Source organism: Schistocerca americana, chromosome 11, assembly GCF_021461395.2.
Source record: "Schistocerca americana isolate TAMUIC-IGC-003095 chromosome 11, iqSchAmer2.1, whole genome shotgun sequence".
NCBI classification, from domain to species: Eukaryota; Metazoa; Arthropoda; class Insecta; order Orthoptera; family Acrididae; genus Schistocerca; species Schistocerca americana.
This window is the reverse complement of record NC_060129.1, coordinates 120,850,672-120,872,792: the sequence shown is the minus strand read 5'-3', so window position 1 is coordinate 120,872,792 and position 22,121 is coordinate 120,850,672. Positions and strand designations below refer to the sequence as shown.

At 41.4% G+C, this 22,121-nt stretch overlaps 1 protein-coding gene across 1 annotated transcript in view; it reads left to right on the top strand.

Annotated features, from left to right (window-relative positions):
• Positions 1–20,135, top strand: part of LOC124554000 (zinc finger and SCAN domain-containing protein 2-like) — an 82,384-nt gene extending 62,249 nt beyond the window's left edge. Inside the window, exons 6-7 of the mRNA XM_047128019.1 lie at positions 12,927–12,964; positions 18,786–20,135. Coding sequence (XP_046983975.1) covers positions 12,927–12,964; positions 18,786–19,623 — 876 coding nt within the window. The 3' untranslated portion in view covers positions 19,624–20,135. The remainder of the gene's footprint in view (positions 1–12,926; positions 12,965–18,785) is intronic.
• The last annotated feature ends 1,986 nt before the right edge of the window (positions 20,136–22,121 follow it).

The window sequence follows — 22,121 nt, the reverse complement described above, 5'->3', positions numbered from 1 at the left end:
TGTCGATGTTGAGAATGCTACATCAACATTGATTGCACCCGTACCATATTTGTATGCACCAGGAATTGCATGGCGATGACTTTAAATGTCATGTACAGTTCAGCCACTGGGCACAAGAGGAATTACAGGACGATGACAGATTTTATGCACACGTTCTATTTAGCGACGAAGCGCCCTCCACCATCAGCGGTAACGTAAACTGGCGTAATGTGCGCTATTGGTCAACAGAAAATCCATGATGGCTGCGACAAGTGGAATATCAGCGACCTTGGCGGGTTAATGTATGGTGCGGCATTATGGGAGGAAGGATAATTGGACCCCATTTTATGGATGACAATCTAAATGGTGCAATGTATGCTGATTTCCTACATAATGTTCTACCGATGTTACTACAAGGTGTTTCACTGAATGACAGAATGGCGATGTACTTCCAACACGATGGATGTCTGGCACGTAGCTCGCGTGCGGTTGAAGCGCTATTGAATAGCATATTTCCAGACAGGTGGATTGGTCGTCAAAGCACCATACGGTGGCCCGCACGTTCACCGAACCTGACGTCCCCGGATTTCTTTCTGTGGGGAAAGTTGAAGGATATTTGCTATCGTGATCCACTGTCAGCACCTGGCAACATGCGTCAGCTCATTGTCAATGCATGTGCGAACATTACGGAAGGCGAACTACTCGCTGTTGAGAGGAATGTCGTTACACGTATTGCCAAATGCATTGAGGGTGACGGACATCATTTTGAGCATTTATTGCATTAATGTGGTATTTACAGGTAATCACGCTGTAACAGCGTGTGCTCTCAGAAATGATAAGTTCACAAAGGTACATGTATCATATTGGAACAACCGAAATAAAATGTTCAAACGTACCTATGTCCTGTATTTTAATTTAAAAAACCTACCTGTTACCAACTGTTCGTCTAAAATTGTGAGCCATATGTTTTTGACTATTACAGCGCCATCTATCACAAAGCGAAAAATGTGGTCCAACTAAAACATTCATATTTCTTTACGTACTACATGAATATGTAATAAAAAATGGGGGTTCGTATGTAAAAAAACGCAGTTGATATCCGTTTGACCTATGGCAGTGCCATCTAGCGGGCCAACCATAGCGCCATCTGGTTTCCCGCTTCAAGCTAGACAAGTTTTGTTCTTTGTAGTTTTTTTTTTTTGTTTGACGCTTATTTCGTGAGATATTTGGCCTGGTCACGATCAATGGACCACCCTGTATACATTTGATACACTGCCAATTGTGCAGTTGTAAAAAGTGGAGATAAGCAACTGACTTCCTTCCCGTGTTCTCAAAAGTTTTTAAAAAAGTAGCTTACTACAGAATATAGGACTGTCTCTCCCATGTGGGAAATTACAGATTGGCCCGTTTGATTTTCTTCAAATTGGGTTGGTGCTTTAAGTCCACAGGAGTCTTCATTGGGTTGTCAGCACTGCATTGCAAAGCCTTAATTTTTCATCATTCAGTTGTTTTTCATCAGTTTGAAGGTTGATTCTTATGAACAGGAGCTTGTATGTCAGTAACAGTTCATTTTGGCCATTTTGAAGGCTAATTGGTGCAGAGTGTCAGGCAGAGAAAATTGAACACTTTTGACTCATTTTACACTTCAAGTTTAATCGGGTATCTAGTTCTGCAGAAGCCATGAGAAGAATTTGTGGTGTTTATGCAAGGAAAGCATGTGCTGAGTGGATGACACGGAAATGGTTTTCTTGTTTTTGAAAAGGAAAATTTGACTTGTGTGATGAACAATATTCAGAAAAAATTCTTCATTTTATTGAAAGCTCCTAAGTCAGTTGCTTGACAATAATCCTTGCAAAAATGCCTCAGAAATCGGCACAATTTATGGTATGTAATCACACAATCATTGCATGCCATTTGCATTCATTGGTAATGTGCAAAAATTGGGCGCATGGGTACCACATGTGTAAAGCTAAGTTAGCAGATATTGGTGAATAACTGTATTTTCATCTTTGCTGGCCTGTTACTGTTTGACTCACAGTAGGCACAAGCCATTTCTTGGATTCACTGTTACAAATCGCAAGAAATGGTGCCTGTATGTGAATATAAAAAAGAGGAAAGAGTGGCTGAGACCATCGAAAAAACGAGGATGTTGCAGCCCCTCAAAAAAATTGTATTGTGCTGTTTGGTGAAATCAGATGGACATCCTTCATTATGTATTGTCATGAAGTAATGAAACAATAACAACTGTTGTTGCTATTCTGAACAACTAAGGTGAATTGCTGTTGCTGCTGAGAACAAAACATGTGTTGAACCTTTTTTGTTACTCCACAGTAGTGCACACTTACATACGGCCAGAACCATCTAAGACGCAATTACTGGGCTTGATTTTGAAGCACTTCTTCACCTTTCACATTCACCAGACTTAGCCCAGTCTCTCTCTCCAGTAACATTCAGGTACAAGTGATTCATGATGAAGTTTCTCTTAACAAGTGGTTAACAGATTTCTTCACCTCAAAACTGTGAAAATTCTACAGAGAGAGGCATAGAACTCTGATGTACCTCCACTCATGATGCACGATTTCAGAGATCGTGCATCCACACAGTTCACAGGCTGGTTTATAGAGGCCACGTGGATTGCCCCCTGGCATGCTCTGGCGAGCCACCAAAGAAACAGTATTATTTAAGTGATCGCAAATGAGTGCTCAACCTATTCTGTAACCTGTGTCATTGTTGTCCAGTCTGTGTGTTCAATACTAGACAGCCTGCACTTCATTGTATCTTACATTTTCTGTATAGAGTACTGTTTTCCATAAAGCACATTTATTCTTGCTATAGCAAACTCTTACCTGAATGCTGGGGGGTGGTCATTGACAAAGATTGTGATTACATCACTGAATAAATTATGATGTAGTGTATCAGTCGTGTTATTGTGTATTCTGATGTAATGTAATAATAGAGGGAAACATTCCAAATGGGAAAAATATATCTAAAAACAAAGATGGTGTGACTTACCAAACGAAAGCGCTGGCACTTCGATAGACACACAAACAAACACAAACATACACACAAAATTCAAGCTTTCGCAACAAACTGTTGCCTCATCAGGAAAGAGGGAAGGACGAAAGGATGTGGGTTTTAAGGGAGAGGGTAAGGAGTCATTCCAATCCTGGGAGCAGAAAGACTTACCTTAGGGGGAAAAAAGGACGGGTATACACTCTGTATACGTGTGGATGGATATGTGTGTGTGTGCGAGTGTATACCCGTCCTTTTTTCCCCCTAAGGTAAGTCTTTCCGCTCCCGGGATTGGAATGGCTCCTTACCCTCTCCCTTAAAACCCACATCCTTTCGTCCTTCCCTCTCCTTCCCTCTTTCCTGATGAGGCAACAGTTTGTTGCGAAAGCTTGAATTTTGTGTGTATGTTTGTGTTTGTTTGTGTGTCTATCGAAGTGCCAGCGCTTTTGTTTGGTAAGTCACATCATCTGATGTAATGTAAGGTATTTTATATTAGTAACATCACGGCATTGTAAAAACAGCACAAACATCTGCTCCAATTGTGTAGTAATAGGATTTGAAGCTAAGTACCTGAAAAGAAAGTAGAAGATTTCTGAGCATTGTTAAGCTGTAAAGATTTGCAACTTATTTGACAATTGCTGGTAGGTGAGTGTGTAGCATAAAAGTTTTGTGATTGTAAAATTAGAGAACCAAATTTTGATAGTAGGTAATCTTTTTTTATTTACGTTCAATATTTATTGACAACAATATTATAAAAAAGATAGTGCTACTCACCATGTAGAGGAGACACTGACTTGCAGACAGGCACAATTAAAAAGGTGTTATGCATTTAAGCTTTCAGCCAAAAGACCATCTTAGCAACTCACACACACGTGGCCACAGATGGGGCAGCCTCAGCTGGACTTCTCTACTGTGAAGGCAATATATGATCTCAGAGAGAGAATTCTGGCAGAGCTAAACAACAAACATTACTGTTTTGGCATTTTCTGTCATCTTGCTAACCCTGTTGATTGTGTAGACCAGGAAATTGGAAATTTGTGGTAAGATTTTATGGGACCAAACTGCTTGGTTCATAGGTCCATAAGCGTACATACTACTTAATCTAATTTAAAGTAACTTACACCTAGGACAACACACACACATCCATGCCCAAGGGAGGACTCGAACCGCTGACGGAGGGAGCCACGCGGACCGTGACAAGACGCCTCAGACCGCGTGGCTACCCCCGTGGCTGTAGACCAGGCACGGGGAACCTTTGCTGACCTGCAGGCGGGATTCACATACTTACTTAAGCTTGTGGGCCACCTTGTCACATGACATGGCAACAACACTCCTCCTGCATAGTGTAAAACTATATAGTCTGTGACTTAAATCTTTATGGGGTAATGTGCCAATGTGAATGGCACTGCTTCTCTGAATAGCCATGCCAACAAATTAAGCCTCAAAACATTCATTTTTGACAGCACATATATTCATTCTATGTTCACCCCATCGATCGTTACATTTATTTGACTTGTTTATATACAACATTTTACAGTAGCTGTCTTAAAAATTTCTGCAGCACCTCACTCTCTGTACCACGAATTTCCCCAAACAGCCTGGAGAGAATCCAATTGTGGACTAGATCCGGCCTGCAGGTTGCCGTTTGCCCACTTGTGGTACAGACCTTAAAATTCTACTATGAAAACTACAATGGTATGGCATTAAAGGACAATCCCTTGCATGGGTCGAGTCCTATCTTAAAATTAGAAAATGGAGATTCACATTAGCAAATTATACAACAGGAGTAAGACTAAATTCAGAGTGAAAAAACATTAAATATAGTGTGACCTGCTCTTTGTCTACATAATTGGTTTGCTCGGGAACAGTGTACGTTTCTTCAAAAACTATAATGTTTGCTGATGCCACAAGTATGTTGATAAAGTGCCCAGTTGCAGACACAGGCAGGAGAATGCACTGAACAGGCTGATAGATGGTCAACATTTAATCTTGTAAAAACTTGTATTGTTCAACTCAACACAAATAAAAGTGGGAGACAGGTACCAGAAGTATAGCTCAGTGAATGTACACTGGATGAGCATCCATGCATCAAGTTCCTGGGTGTCCAGATGGGCAAGAAACAGTTTGTGCCTCCATGTAGATATACATGGTGTTTCAAAAATAATGACCTGATTTCAAAACTCCACATTTTTTTATATAATGAAAGGTACTACCCACATGGTGTGAACTGCAAAAATACTGACAAAATCTTAAAGTTTTACCTATACTGTTACAAATGCTCTATGTGTCCACCAGCAGCAGCACAAACAACATCTAGACAATATCTAAATTCATCATAAACTTATACAATGTATCTGCTTTTACAGAACTTATGACAGCTGTTACTCTTTGAAAATCCTTCTGGTTGATCTCTTGTCTCGCATTTGATATAAGTACCACCCTTCTTTTTCTCATTACTTTCATTATGTCTTCTATGTTTTGATAAATTTCACTGCTACTTCATAGTTTTCAACTTTCCATAGTTTTTTTGTGGGCCTGATTTTTCCTAATAACTCGCCATTTTAGTACTTCTGACGTATCTAAATTATATAGTATAATGCTAGACATTCACTTGCCTACAGATATTTTGGCTTCACCACTGTATTGTAATGCCTCATTTTTGCATTTTTGTACAAGCATTTTTTACTCTAAAGGTATTTAGTTACACCGAATGCCCTTCCTATTTTGTGTATTCACTCCTCTGTAACAGATATTTCCAAACCATTTTCTTTCATCATCTCCACGACATGTTTAAATTTTTTGACATTCGTTATTTTTCCTATAGCTGCTTGCAGAAATTTTGGTGCATTTTCAATGCTTGTAAAATTTTTTTCATGTAGGAATTCTTAAGCTGGTCCTACTTGCTATTTCTTTTAAAATACTAATTTGTGTTGCAACAGGTGTCACACTTTCTGAAATCATAGAAAAGTCATCTGCAAAAAATGTGAGAATAATAAATGAAAAGCACAATACTGCATATGTTTTGCATGATTAATTTAATCAGTTAACCAGTTTTCAAGGCCATCATCAGATTTTAAATATCAAAGTCAAAGAAGTTCCAATGTTTATAAAGAATATTGACAAATATGTTACTCTTCCTGACTAAGGCACAAACACACAGTAAAAGTCATCTTTAACAGAATGGTCACAATGTAATTAAAAAAGGTAAAAAGTTGAAAAATATTTAAATATAAAGGGAGCAAACCAAAAAAAAACATAACACTAAACTCAAAAAACAATGCCCATATAACAGTTTGCATTAAGTTAACAATCCCAATTTAAAAAATTAGGATTACTGCTAATGTCAGATGGAGTCACAGTCTGCAGATGGGCCGCAGTGACTGGAGACTGTGGCCATGTGTGTGTGCGTGTGTTGTGCCTTGTGTGAATGTGTCCGAAGAAGAAATTTCTGTCCAGAAGCTTAATATTTTAGCAGTCTCTTCCATTGTGCATGTCTGTGACCCAGCGCCTCCTCTGTATCGTGAATAGCAATGTGTTCTTTCCGTATTGTAATTTTTATGCATTGTTATTTATAGAAGTTGACCAATTCTAACTGTTGTTGTTGTGGTCTTCAGTCCTGAGACTGGTTTGCTGCAGCTCTCCATGCTACTCTATCCTGTGCAAGCCTCTTCATCTCCCAGTACCTACCGCAACCCACATCCTTCTGAATCTGTTTAGTGTATTCATCTCATAGTCTCCCTCTACGATTTTTACCCTCCACGCTGCCCTCCAGTACTAAATTGGTGATCCCTTGATGCCTGAGAATATGTCCTACCAACCGATCCCTTCTTCTAGTCAAGTTGTCCCACAAACTCCTCCCCAATTCTATTCAATACCTCCTCATTAGTTATGTGATCTACCCATCTAATCTTCAGCATTCTCCTGTAGCACCACATTTCGAAAGCTTCTATTCTCTTCTTGTCTAAACTATTTATCGTCTATGTTTCACTTCCATACATGGCTACACTCCATACAAATATTTTCAGAAACGACTTCATGACACTTAAATCAATACTCGATGTTAACAAATTTCTGTTCTTCAGAAACGCTTTCCTTGCCATTGCCAGTGTGCATTTTATATCCTCTCTACTTCGACCATCATCAGTTATTTTGTTACCCAAATAGCAAAACTCCTTTACTACTTTAAGTGTCTCATTTCCTAATCTAATTCTCTCAGTGTCAACCGACTTAATTCGACTACATTCCATTATCCTTGTTTTGCTTTTGTTGACGTTCATCTTATATCCTCCTTTCAAGACGCTGTCCATTCCGTTCAGCTGCTCTTCTAAGTCCTTTGTTGTCTCTGACAGAATTACAATGTCATCGGTGAACCTCAAAGTTTTTATTTCTTCTCCGTGGACTTTAATACCTACTCCAAATTTTTCTTTTGTTTCCTTCTCTGCTTGCTCAATATACAGAATGAATAACATCGGGAAGAAGCTACAACCCTGTCTCACTCCCTTCCCATCCACTGCTTCCTTTTCATGTCCCTCGACTCTTATAACTGCCATCTGGTTTCTGTACAAATTGTAAATAGCCTTTTGCTCCCTGTATTTTACGCCTACCACCTTCAGAATTTGAAAGAGAGTATTCCAGTCAACATTGTCAAAAGCTTTCTGTAAGTCTACAAATGCTAGAAATGTAGGTTTGCCTTTCCTTAATCTAGCTTCGAAGATAAGTTGTAGGGTCAGTATTGCTTCACGTGTTCCAATATTTCTACGGGATCCAAACTGATCCTCCCCGAGGTCGGCTTCTACCAGTTTTTCCATTCGTCTGTAAAGAATTCGCGTTAGTATTTTGCATCCGTGACTTATTAAACTGATTGTTCGGTAATTTTCACACCTGTCAACACGTGCTTTATTTGGGATTAGAATTATTATAAGTCTGAGGGTATTTCACCCGCCTCATACATCTTGCTCACCAGATGGTAGAGTTTTGTCAGGACTGGCTCTCCCAAGGCTGTCAGTAGATCTAATGGAATGCTGTCTACTCCCAGGGCCTTGTTTCGACTCAGGTCTTTCAGTGCTCTGTCAAACTCTTCACGCAGTATCGTATCTCCCATTTCATCTTCATCTAAATCCTCTTCCATTTCCATAATATTGTCCTCCAGTTTATCGCCCTTGTATAGACCCTCTATATACTCCTTCCACCTTTCTGCTTTCCCTTCTTTGCTTAGAACTGGGTTTCCACTGAGCTCTTGATATTCATGAAAGTGGTCCTTTTTTCTCCAAAGGTCTCTTTAACTTTCCTGTAGGCAGTATCTATCTTACCCATAGTGAGGTAAGCCTCTACATCCTTACATTTGTCCTCTAGCTATCCCTGCTTAGCCATTTTGCACTTCCTGTCGATCTCGTTTTCGAGATGTTTGTATTCCTTTTCGCCTGCTTCATTTACTGCATTTTTATATTTTCTCCTTTCATCAATTAAACTCAATATTGCTTCTGTTACCCAAGGATTTGTACTAGCCCTCATCTTTTTACCTACTTGATTCTCTGCCGCCTTCACTACTTCATCTCTCAGAGCTACCCATTCTTCTTCTACTGTATTTCTTTCCCCCATTCCTGTCAATTGTTCCCTTATGCCCTCCCTGAAACTCTGTACAACCTCGGGTTCTTTCAGTTTATCCAGGTCCCATCTCCTTAAATTCCCACCTTTTTGCAGTTTCTTCAGTTTTAATCTACAGTTCATAACCAATAGATTCTGGTCAGAGTCCACATCTGCCCCTGGAAATGTCTTACAATTTAAAACCTGGTTGGTAAATCTCTGTCTCACCAATATATACTCTATCTGAAACCTGTCATTATCTCCAGGCTTCTTCCATGTATCAATTCTAACTATGGCTCATTAATGTTGAAGTCGTAGGATACTACAATCTTTCATTTTGTGAAGCACAAAATTTTTCATTTCTGAACATTTAACACAAGTTGCCAATGTTTGCCCCACTTTGAAATTTTATCAAGATCTGACTGAACACGGTGCATCTATTTTCAGATTGTACTCCATTTTAGATAACAGCATCATCTGCAAAAAGACTTGGGATTCTATTAATATTTTCTGTGGGGTTATTAATATACATCATGAAGAGTAAGGTTCTAACATACATCCCTAGGACACACCTGAGGTTATTTCTTCATCTGTCAGTGACTCTCCTGCTGTATCCTCCCTACAAAAAAATCCTTAATCCAGTCTCATGTTTCACTTTGATACCCCGTATGTTTGTAGTTTTTATGAAAACTGTGGGTGTCGTATTGAGTCTGAGGCCCTTTAAAAGTCAAGAAGAAATAGCCTATCTACTTGTTTGCATTGATCCACGGTTTTCAGGATGTCATGTGAGGGAAGTGCAAGTCTGATCGATGTTTTTGCAGTCAGTGCTGTGGAGGGTGTCATCCTGTTGGAGACACCCCATGACAGGACAGTGGTGAAACTAAAATGCCTCTATGCAAGTGATTGCCTACACTGAATTATGAAGTGGACAAACTAGAAATGTTAGACAGGAGCGCGAGGAAATTTTTGGGTTCTGTGAAAAGTAAAAAAGGCTGGAAAGTAAGAAGCAGAAATGAACGGCATCAAAGTGTAAAAAATAAAATAAAAAGAAACAGAAACAATAAGGAAAAGGGGACTGATACTGTTTGAACATTTATACTGGATGAATAGCAATAGACTGACAAAACGCATCTTTGTGTTTTTGGAAAAATAAATTACGAATAATTGGATCTAAGAAGTTTAAAAAAAAGAAAAATAGAAATACACCATCTATCCAAAAAGTTCATAGAATGATTTTTTTCCATGACGTATAAAGCCATGTTCACACTGTCCAGTGGAAACATATTTCCTGTGGTGTTTTGCTATATGTGTCAGACTTTCTTTCTTGTCTCTGTACTCACATTTCTCGTTTTATTTTAATATTGTGTGCTAAATTATGTCTGGAGACAAGGAAACTTTAATGGTATGTGGTGCTGCGGTACTAATACTCAATGGGTCATGAAAACAAACGGAAACACATCATTGTTGTCAGTGCTGGATGAAAACATTCTATAGAAGAACATGTGGGAGCAACTTGCTACGGAAGCTGAATATGAGAGACAGCTCTAGTTTCAGTAATTTCATTCAAGTGTCATCTATAGATTTTGAATTTCTGACAAACATCATAGCACCATTTGTTTAAAAAGAAGGAAAATTTTAGGAAAGCGATTATAGTCAACCAAAGACATGGTGTAATTCTTAATATGTTGAAAAAGGGAAATTCATTTCAGAGTCTTGCTTATTTATTTCACAGTTTGAAGCAAGCTTCAATTGACAAGATTATTTCCTTTTCCACACAGTCTTTGTCAGTACAAATGAAGCAGCAATTCTCTGCAGAACATCTTGCTGTTCTTGTACTGCTTACTTTGTATTTTCGCAAGCAGCCTTCAGCCTGATACAGCCGTATCACGCACTCCATAAGTTCAGATAAACTTAATACAGCAAGCTGAGACACAACACCTAACACCTCTGATGCAGTAGAACGTGACATATAACCACACACCACTGCTGCACTGCAGTGACAAGTGGTAGCTGGCCTGAAACATTGTTTCCTGTGACCTTTACTGGCACTGCTGCAGTTAGATGTCTCCACGTTTTGAAACATGTTTCCTAACGCTCTCCTCATATAGTAGCTGGAAACATGTTTTGAAAATGATTCAAGCTCTGTGTGCATGGCTGAATCGATGCCAGTGTGGTAACTGTGTTGGAAACTTAAACTAACAATTGTAAACAATATACACTCCTGGAAATTGAAATAAGAACACCGTGAATTCATTGTCCCAGGAAGGGGAAACTTTATTGACACATTCCTGGGGTCAGATACATCACATGATCACACTGACAGAACCACAGGCACATAGACACAGGCAACAGAGCATGCACAGTGTCGGCACTAGTACAGTGTATATCCACCTTTCGCAACAATGCAGGCTGCTATTCTCCCATGGAGACGATCGTAGAGATGCTGGATGTAGTCCTGTGGAACGGCTTGCCATGCCATTTCCACCTGGCGCCTCAGTTGGACCAGCGTTCGTGCTGGACGTGCAGACCGCGTGAAACGACGCTTCATCCAGTCCCAAACATACTCAATGGGGGACAGATCCGGAGATCTTGCTGGCCAGGGTAGTTGACTTACACCTTCTAGAGCACGTTGGGTGGCACGGGATACACGCGGACGTGCATTGTCCTGTTGGAACAGCAAGTTCCCTTGCCGGTCTAGGAATGGTAGAACGATGGGTTCGATGACGGTTCGGATGTACCGTGCACTATTCAGTGTCCCCTCGACGATCACCAGTGGTGTACGGCCAGTGTAGGAGATCGCTCCCCACACCATGATGCCGGGTGTTGGCCCTGTGTGCCTCGGTCGTATGCAGTCCTGATTGTGGCGCTCACCTGCACGGCGCCAAACACGCATACGACCATCATTGGCACCAAGGCAGAAGCGACTCTCATCGCTGAAGATGACACGTCTCCATTCGTCCCTCCATTCACGCCTGTCGCGACACCACTGGAGGCGGGCTGCACGATGTTGGGGCGTGAGCGGAAGACGGCCTAACGGTGTGCGGGACCGTAGCCCAGCTTCATGGAGACGGTTGCGAATGGTCCTCGGCGATACCCCAGGAGCAACAGTGTCCCTAATTTGCTGGGAAGTGGCGGCACTGCGTAGGATCCTACGGTCTTGGCGTGCATCCGTGCGTCGCTGCGGTCCGGTCCCAGGTCGACGGGCACGTGCACCTTCTGCCGACCACTGGCGACAACATCGATGTACTGCGGAGACCTCACGCCCCACGTGTTGAGCAATTCGGCGGTACGTCCACCCGGCCTCCCGCATGCCCACTATACGCCCTCGCTCAAAGTCTGTCAACTGCACATACGGTTCACGTCCACGCTGTCGCGGCATGCTACCAGTGTTAAAGACTGCGATGGAGCTCCGTATGCCACGGCAAACTGGCTGACACTGACGGCGGCGGTGCACAAATGCTGCGCAGCTAGCGCCATTCGACGGCCAACACCGCGGTTCCTGGTGTGTCCGCTGTGCCGTGCGTGTGATCATTGCTTGTACAGCCCTCTCGCAGTGTCCGGAGCAAGTATGGTGGGTCTGACACACCGGTGTCAATGTGTTCTTTTTTCCATTTCCAGGAGTGTATGTGCATTCAACCACTCACTTGTTTTTGACCAGTCAGTTGTGAGCTGGCAGTGTTCAGCAGTGGACATGGGGTGATGCTGTTTCAATGTTGTTGTGTCACAAATCACAGTGGAGCAATATCTCGAAATCAAATGTTCAAGACAGTCTCGAAAATGTTTTGAAGAGATGATGAGTGTGCAAAGTCTGTTCTGCACATCCTGACTCCCAAACAAAAATAACAAAGCATTATGATCGAAGTGCAAAATCCTATCATAAAAGATCAGAGTGGAGAAATTCACACGAAGGGCGAGTGGTTTGATGATGTAATTGACATTCAGGCGAATGCAGTGCGTGAGATGAACATCGTCTTGAGGAAGGATATTTCTGGCAGTTTCACGTGGTTGTTTCAACATTCTGTGCATTGTACACAGGTGAGGGGAGGCTACCACCTAAAGCATTAAAACTGCCATCTTAACATTCTCTATTTTTTATTCATCCAGTCTTGAAAATTTTTGGGTCGCTGGCATACACAACATAAATGCAGAAGCAGCAACAGAAAGAGGGATTTTCAGAAGAAAAGTGTTACAGATTGAAGGTTTTTTTCACTGTAATAAGCCACTCCTGATCAGGTCTCATGGAAACATTTACAGCTGAAGCATTTCTGATTCATCTATTTATATGTTTGGATAATTTGCTGAAAAGTGTGTGTATGTGTTTCTGTAGTGTAGCTGAGATTTTGTATTTTCAGTTGCAGGAGGCCAATCACGAAACACACTTCACCATGAGGTAAGTCTCCATTTATAGTAAGAAACATTAATCAAACACTGTAAATTATTTAGTTATCACCAGTAGTAAATAAAATGTAATGTTATTAAACTTTTTAAACATGAAAATTTACATCACACTTAGCGGTGTGTTATTTGTAAGCATTCAGAAGTAGATTAAGTTAGTCATTAGTCACTAAAGTACAAATAAATGATATTGTGCAAAGGAAAGTTGCTATTCATCATATAGCGGAGATACTGAGTCACAGATAGGCACAACAAAAGGCTGTCACAAATCACAAATAAGCTTTCGGCCAACAAGGCCTTTGCCAAAAATAGACAATACGTGCATGCGCGCGCGCGTGCACACACACACACACACACACACACACACACACACACACATGTGTGTGTGAGTCTGTGTGTGGGAACGCTTATTTGCGACAGTCTTTCTGTTGTGCCTATCTGTGACTCAGATCTCCGCTATATAGTCAGTAGCAACTTTCCTCTTCATAATATTGTTACATTCCATCCTGGATTTTCATTTGTTTGAAATAAATTATTTTCTATCACAGTAGTGTATCAGTTCATTTGGAAAGTGAATTAATGTCCACATAGAAAGAATAAAAACTTCAGATTAGTTGGTGGCATTGTAATTCTGTCAGAGATGGTAAAGGGCTTGGAAGAGCAGCTGAACGGAACGGATAAGTGTCTGGAAAAGAGGCTATAAGATGAGCATCGACAAAAGTAAAACTGGTAATGTTGAGGGAATTAGTTTGGGAAATGGGAACTAAAAATGGTAGTTGAGTTTGGTTACTTGAGCAGCAAATGAACTGACAGTGGCCAAAGTAGCAAGGATATGAAATTCAGACTGTCAATATCAAGGAAAGCATTTCTGAAAAAGATAAATTTTTTCAGATCTAAATTAAATTTAAGTGTCAGGGAGTCTTTTCTGAAGGTATTTGCCTGGAGTGTAGCCATGCATGAAAGTGAAAAGTGGATGAAAAGCAGTTCAGTGAAATGTGGATGATAAGCAGTTCAGACAGGAAGAGAGTAGAAGATTCTGAAATGAGGTTCTATGGAAGAATATTGAAGATTAGATGGGTAGATTTGATAACTAATGTGGAGGTACTGAGCTGAATTTGAGCAAAAATGAATTTCTTGCTCAACCTGACTGAAAGAAATGACTGGCTGATAGGACACATTGTGATGCTTCAAAGAATCAACAATTTGCTACTGCAGGGAAATGCGACGGTAGAAACATGAAAAACCGAGAGATGGGGAGGCCTGCACAGGAGAGACTAGCCGAGAGAGTTGCATCAAACCAGTCTTCGAAATGAAAGCCACAACAACAACGTTCATAATGGAAGATTGTATTTTTGTGTGTGTTTGTGTGTGATACCCTTTTGTGTTCTGACTACAATTGGGGAAAAATCAGAAAACTTACTACCTTGGGGAAATTATATAGCAGTGTTACTGAAGAAAAAGCAGCCACCAGTATTATTCAGTAAATGATCTATTTCACTGTAACTACAATGCCGTACAAGGATAGTGAAACACCTAGAAAAGGAGCAGTAAATGAAATGAAACGTTGCTGGTCGAGAGGGACTGTAATGTTATTTCAAAGATTACATGATCGATCAAATTAATCAACAACATGGCAATGTGAGCCCGCTTGTCAAAGCGTCATTGTACCCCTCTCTGGTATGGATGTATGTACTCATTTGGTTGGGAAGGGTGTCACAAAGCCTTTTTATCCTTTGCTGAGACAAGGTGGCCCAGAATTGTTGTAACCGGTCCTCGATAACCTGGATATTGGCACGGTCACGGTGTTGACATTCGAACTGGGCCCACGTTTTATCGGTGCCGATGATCGTGGTGACGAGCGCCCGTAAGCTCCAAATACACGCACGACACATGTTTTATTGCCGACGGATGTAGTGATCTTGCCAGCCGCAGGAGTACCTCTGCTGCACCCAGCAGGCAGTTCATAGAGACATGTGTCGTGTGTGGATGAGCATTGTCCTATTGAAAAATGGTACCATGATACTGTCGCGAGAGAAGTAACAAGTGAGGACACAGGATGTCAGCTGTGACCTAAAATTGTACCTGATAGGTCCCCACACCATTATGAATTAGGCACATAGTTACATGTTCCGTAGATCATTTGAACGATTCTTGTTTCAAAATGATATGGATTGAGTCAGTTGACAGGATATGTATACATGATTAGTGTTAATATTAATGGACACATTATTTTTTAGTCCTACTCATGCAACTATTTTTACTGGCTACTAGGTTTTAAATACACTACTGGCCATTAAAATTGCTACACCAAGAAGAAATGCAGATGATAAACGAGTATTCATTGCACAAATATATTATATTAGAACTGACATGTGATTACATTTTCACGCAATTTGGGAGCATAGATCCTGAGAAATCAGTACCCAGAACAACCACCTCTGGCCGTAATAACGGCCTTGATACGCCTGGGCATTGAGTCAAACAGAGCTTGGATGGCATGTACAGGTACAGCTGCCCACGCAGCTTCTACACGATACCACAGTTAATCAAGAGTAGTGACTGGCGTATTGTGACGAGCCAGTTGCTCGGCCACCATTTACCAGACGTTTTCAATTGGGGAGAGATCTGGAGAAAGTGCTGGCCAGGGCAGCAGCCGAACATTTTCTGTATCCAGAAAGATTCATACAGGACCTGCAACATGCAGTCATCCATTATCCTGCTGAAATGTAGGGTTTCACAGGGATCAAACGAAGGGTAGAGCCGTGGGTTGTAACACATCTGAAATGTAACGTCCACTGTTCAAAGTGCCGTCAATGCGAACAAGAGGTGACCGAGACGTGTAACCAATGGCACCCCATACCATCACGACGGCTGATGCGAATACACGCTTCCAATGTGCGTTCACCGCGATGTCGCCAAACATGGATGCGACCATCAGGATGCTGTAAACAGAACCTGGATTCATCCGAAAAAATGACGTTTTGCCATTCGTGCACCCAGGTTCGTCATCGAGTACACCATCGCAGCTGCTCCTCTGTGTGATGCAGTGTCAAGGGTAACCGCAGCCACGGTCTCTGAGCTGATAGTCCGTGCTGCTGCAAATGTCGTCGAACTGTTCGTGCAGATGGTTATTGTCTTGTAAACGTCCCCATCTGTTGACTCAGGGATCGAGACATAACTGCATGATCCGTTACAGCTATGCAGATAAGGTGCCTGTCACCTCGACTGCTAGTGATACGAGGCCGTTGGGATCGAGCACGTCGTTCAGTATTAGCCTCCTGAACCCACCAATTCCATATTCTGGTTACAGTCATTGGATCTCGACCAATGCGAGCAGCAACGTCGCGATACGATAAACCACAATTGTGATAGGCTACAATCCAACCTTTTCCAAATTCGGAAACGTGATGGAATGCATTTCTCCTCCTTACACGAGGCATCACAACAACATTTCACCAGGCAACGCTGGTCAACTGCTGTTTGTGTATGAGAAATCGGTTGAAAACTTTCCTCATGTCAGCACGTTGTAGGTGTCGCCACCAATGCCAACCTTGTGTGAATGCTCTTAAAAGCTAATCATTTGCATATCACAGCTTCTTCCATTCGGTTAAATTTCGCGTCTTTAGCACGTCATCTTCATGGTTTAGCAGTTTTAATGGCCAGTAGTGTAGAAATCCATCCATGGAATAGAAAGTGTTGTCCAGGAGAAACGATTTTAGGCTAAATTTAAAAGTTGCTTTGCTATATGTCAGATATTTTACTTGTCTATTATTAGGTGAACAGTTATAGATTTTTGTTGCTGCATGCTGTACTCCTTTCTGAGCCGCCGACCGTTTCAGTAATGGATAAAGGACGTCATTTTCTCTCATGCCATAGGTATGGACCTCATTGTTTTCAAATTATCATGAATTATTTATAATGAATTTTAGTACCGAATATATCTATCCTGAAGGTGCAGTTAAAATGCCTAACACCGTCAAGAGGTGCCTACATGACATCCATCAGTGATAATCACATATTGTTCTTACTGATTGCTCTTGTGAAAACAATACTTTATTTCTGAGTGGTAATTGAGGCATATGTCCGATATTCTGTATCACATTGAAACGTCAACATCTGAAGAGAATGATGTGTTTTGTTTCTTTCAAATAAATAAACTTCATTTATAGTAACTCCAACTCTGGCATTCTTTTTTGGGACACCTTTTGGTAAATAGGTTAGTAACAGCAGACTATTACATGAAAAATCGTAATTGTATTCACAGAGTGTATAAGCTAACTCCCGAGGAGATGTGATTATGTATAAAGGGTGCAAACCACAAACAATAATGTCTTTTACCATTCCAGTGTTTGTTTTACAATTGTGAGCCCAGGCCTATTCCTTCATTATTGCATCAGCGAACACTGTGACAAGTTGTGTTGTCATATGTCCAAGTGACCAGCAGTAACATAACATCAACAGAGAGCTATGCAAGAAAAAATTTACAATCCGTGCAAGAAAAGACTTAGATTATGGGCTGGCACCACAGTCCTGTAATGAGGCTGTTTGGGTCAAACTGTGGGGTAATACTTGTCTGGAGCAACAGAATGATATGATGAAAGTTTACTTTATTATTTTCTAATTAAACACTGATTTAACTAATATAACATGAATTTATTTTATCATTGTTGAATTAAGCTAAGATTAAACTGTAATTTTGCTTATACACATTTACCTTTGTAACATAAAGACAGCTATTCTTTACATGTGTACAAAGTGCACCACGTGCTTGTTCGTATTATGAAAAGCGACACACCCTTTCGAGGGCTAAACGTGTGTATTACTGTGAGCCAAAGTACGTTTATACTTTGTGGTAAGACTAGAGGATCAGTGGCAATTTTACTGCTTGCTGCACATCTGCACATTATTCCTACTGTTCTAGTAACTAGTATTTGACTGTTTTTGGAACCTACTGTCCCAGAATTTTAACAGTGAGTAGTACTATGGTATTCTGCCTTACGGCAGGTCTTGTCATGGGTTAAGCCCCTTCCACTTTTGTCTGTCCATAGCCAGTCTTTTCATTTCTGAATATTTGTCTCCTTTTATATTGTCCAGCACCTGATATCTTCTTTTTTCTCTTCCCCTTTTTCCCTCCACCATTCCTTCTATTCCTTCCTTCAATAAACAGTCCCTCCTCAAACAATGTCCAATCCAGTACTGTTTTCTCTTTCTAATAACTTTCAGCATGTTTCTTTCTTCTCCAACTCTTCTTAATACTTCTTCAGTCCTTACTCGGTCTTCCCGTTTCACTTTTTCCATTCTTCTCCATATCCACATCTCTAGTGTCTCCATAATCTTCTTTCATCTTCCTTCTTCCATGTCCAGGTCTCCGCACCATATAGGCAACGCTCTAGGTGTAACACTTGACAGGTATTTTCCTCAGATCTTTGTTTAGTGGTCCGCAAAATAATTTGTGTTTCCTTTGAATCCAGTGAAGCACACCTTAATGCTCTAGTTGGCACATAAACTTGTACTACTGTGGTAGGCGTGGACTTTGTATGTATCTTGGCCACAATAATGCATTCACTATGCTGTTTGTAGTAGCTTAGCTGCATTCCTATTTTCCTATTCATTATTAAACCTACTCCTGCATTACCCCTATTTGATTTTTTATTTATAACCCGTTATTCACCTTACCAGAAGTCTTGTTCCTCCTGCCACTGAACTTCACTAATTCCCACTATATTATTTTCTAACCTACCTGCCTGTAGAGAAAGGGAACATGTGTTTTCACAATGCAGACATGTGGACTATTAACCTTCTTTTCTTAATTACAGTTCAGTGAAGCAAGAACACGGCAGACAAACTGACCACGGCTTGTACCCTGACACTGTGACACCGAGACTTCGAATGACTACCACTTCAGCTGAGAGTGCAAAATCCGGAGATGACGGGCCGCAGTGGAGAAGCCCGCACTCGCGTCCTCCGGACATTCTCACACTGTCAGACGTTGGCAGGGCACGTGACGACGTTTCCCACGGCAGTGCAGAAGAGCGAGAGTCTCTCGGGCATCCCGAGGTGGCACTGGGTCAGTCCTCCGTGCAGTGCGGCGACGCGCCCGGTCCGAATGCCGATCCGGATGCCCAAACTGGCGACGGGCAGTACTTCTGTACCGACTGCGGCAAGTCGTTCGGGAAGCTGGTGTACCTCAAAGTCCACACGCGCATCCACGCGGGCAGGCAATCCTACAGCTGCGAGTCCTGTGACAGGGTGTTCACGACGTTTGCCCAGTGGCAGACCCACTCGCTCGTGCACACGGGCGAACAGCCGTACGGCTGCTCGTCCTGCGAGAAGGCGTTCCGGACGAAGGCGAAGCTCATGTACCACGAGCGCTCGCACCACGGCGAGCGGCCGTTCCCCTGCACCGTGTGCGGGCTGTCCTTCAGGACCCAGGTCAACCTCAGGCTCCACGTGTGGACGCACACTGGAGACGGACCCGGATCCCCCGAGAGCTCTCGTGCGGACTCTGCCTCGTTCGCGTGCTCCGTCTGTGGGACGTCGTTCAAGTCGAAGACAAAACTGACGTACCATTTACGCACCAGCTGTCTCTTAGGCACGTACACACCTCTCCTGGAATTGTGTCGCAACGGTGACAGTGAGTTTGTGGATACCTGATCGTAGAGTGAGGACAACTGCTATTGAAAAGAAGTGACGGTGTAAGTGCTTACATGGTCTGTGACCGTTTAGTGGTCACTAAACTACAGTTGGCAGGCTCCGTCATGTGTGATTGCCAATTAAAAACAGTATCGACAAGAGTGCTAAAGCCATTTTAAATGTGTGTACAGTTTTTTTTTATGAAGATGAACTTTATTTTATCACATTAATGGCGAGTTTAGGCCTGTGGCATTGGTGAGTGTGTGTTATATTAAAAACTATTTATTGCTGTGTGGATGGAGAGGTTCCCACACATACATAAAAAATCTGCACATGCTGCTGCATGCTGTAAACTGGAATGTGTTGTTTAGCATGTCATATAACTGGATTGGTGACAGATTGCTTCCACATCCTTGCTTAAAGTATTTAACAGCACAACTTGTCCTTTCACTCATGGCCGTGCAGTTCTAGGCGCTACAGTCTGGAACCGAGCGACCGCTGTGGTCGCAGGTTCGAATCCTGCCTCGGGCATGGATGTGTGTGATGTCCTTAGGTTAGTTAGGTTTAATTAGTTCTAAGTTCTAGGCGACTGATGACCTCAGAAGTTAAGTCGCATAGTGCTCAGAGCCATTTGAACCATTTGAGCCTTTCACTCACATGGATGTAAGTAAGTGTTTCTCTCTCTCTCTCTCTCTCTCTCTCTCTCTCTCTCTCTCTCTCTCTCTGTGTGTGTGTGTGTGTGTGTGTGTGTGTGTGTGTGTGTGTGTGTGTGTAGGAACAGTGGTATGTTTCCATGAAGCACTAAATAATTTCAAATACAGTAAAACTCCGCATTTATGTTCCCAGAATTGACATTTTCCTGCCATTTACGACATTTTTTATCGATCTGGTCAAATTTACAATGTTCACAATGTTAATTTGCACATTGATTTTGCGTCTACATCTTTATAATTTTCCCGCGGTATATGCATTACGAAAAAATGTTTGTGGAGAAAAAATGACGCTGGCACGATCTTGGCCGTCCAGCAGTGTTCACAAATATTCAGTGGTTAAGTTTCTTGACACGAGGCCATTAAACTCAGTAGATTTGAACCGGTAAACGTGTAAAAGTTGGAACAATGCGTGCCGTATCTCCCGCCGCTGCCAAGCTCAACTCTTGGTGTGGTGGCTGATAGGAGTAGCTCAGTTCGTTCGAATGAAGATATCGTGACCAATCACAGCCATTTCCAAACTGTCTCTACTGCGCAAACACAGTTTCGTGATTGTTGTGATCATTGTGACACCTTTGTCGAACCATATTTTAGCGTGTTTCGCCGTATGGCCACTTGGAGTGCAAGTTGACACCATCATTGTGTTGCTCAAATGTTTTTAGTTTAAACACAGCACCACCTATGCATTTTATTCACGCTGTGCAAAACGTGTTTTGAGAATTTATTCTCGTTGCCAAGTGCAGTATTTACATATGTATTTTTTGTGATGTTACACAGACAAACAATGTGAGTGATAGTTTGCGTGTGTGTGTGGTTTTCTACATAACTGATGACCACAGCACCTGACAATCTCAAAAAGATGACTACAGTTCAAGAGATGCCGAATAACACATATTCATCACCAAACAAAATACTTATTTACATATTTGCACTTGACATCGAGAAAAAATTCTCGAAACGTATTGTGTTAAACATGAAAAAATATGTAATTAGTGCAGGATTTCATTACGTATTTAAATAACGAATGTCAGCTGCAGGCTTTCAAAAACATCGATTATGACATATGAAATTAAGTCAGATGTCCCTACTTCCCAGATAGTTATAAGTTCCAGTTACATCAGCGGTTTTTATTACATAATAAACCTTTATTAGATAATAAACAAGTCTCTGACAAGTCTTTTGCTGCGTGTTATGTACGTATATCATACATAAAGTACAACGGGGTATCCTACATGTAACTTTTACAGCTTAAAACGTTATTTCACACATTTTACATTTTCCCGTGTTTTACACCATTTTCTTGAAGTCCCTTGAAAAGTGTAAAAGCGGGGTTTCACTGTATGACACATATTTCACTGATGCAACTGCGTGGCAGACATTTAAAACTGCTTTAGCATTAAAAAATAATGGTTCACTGTCGATCCATATATAAAGAAACCAGTGTGAAGAGGAGTGCTAATTCTGTGTGACTCAGTGCTTGCTGTGTTTACGATAACAGTTGCAGAGAAAGGGAGAAAATACAGCTGTAACCAGACTTTGTCTTCTGCTAATACTTCAGCTGTAAATCATGGAGCCATCTACTGAGGAAGCCATAAAGACTAACTGTAAACTTCTTGTTGTTGTTTTTCTCCGTCGCTGAAGGGAATAGCAGGTCCATTTTTGAATTGTCATTGATTCATATGTGAAAGTGGTAATTTAGTTGTGACTCTTCAGGCTTTCCCTGCGGATCCACTGGGAAAGCTTGAAGAGTCAAATCTGGTTCCTTTATGGGGAGGAGATGATGAAGAACATATGTGAGTTTGACAATTG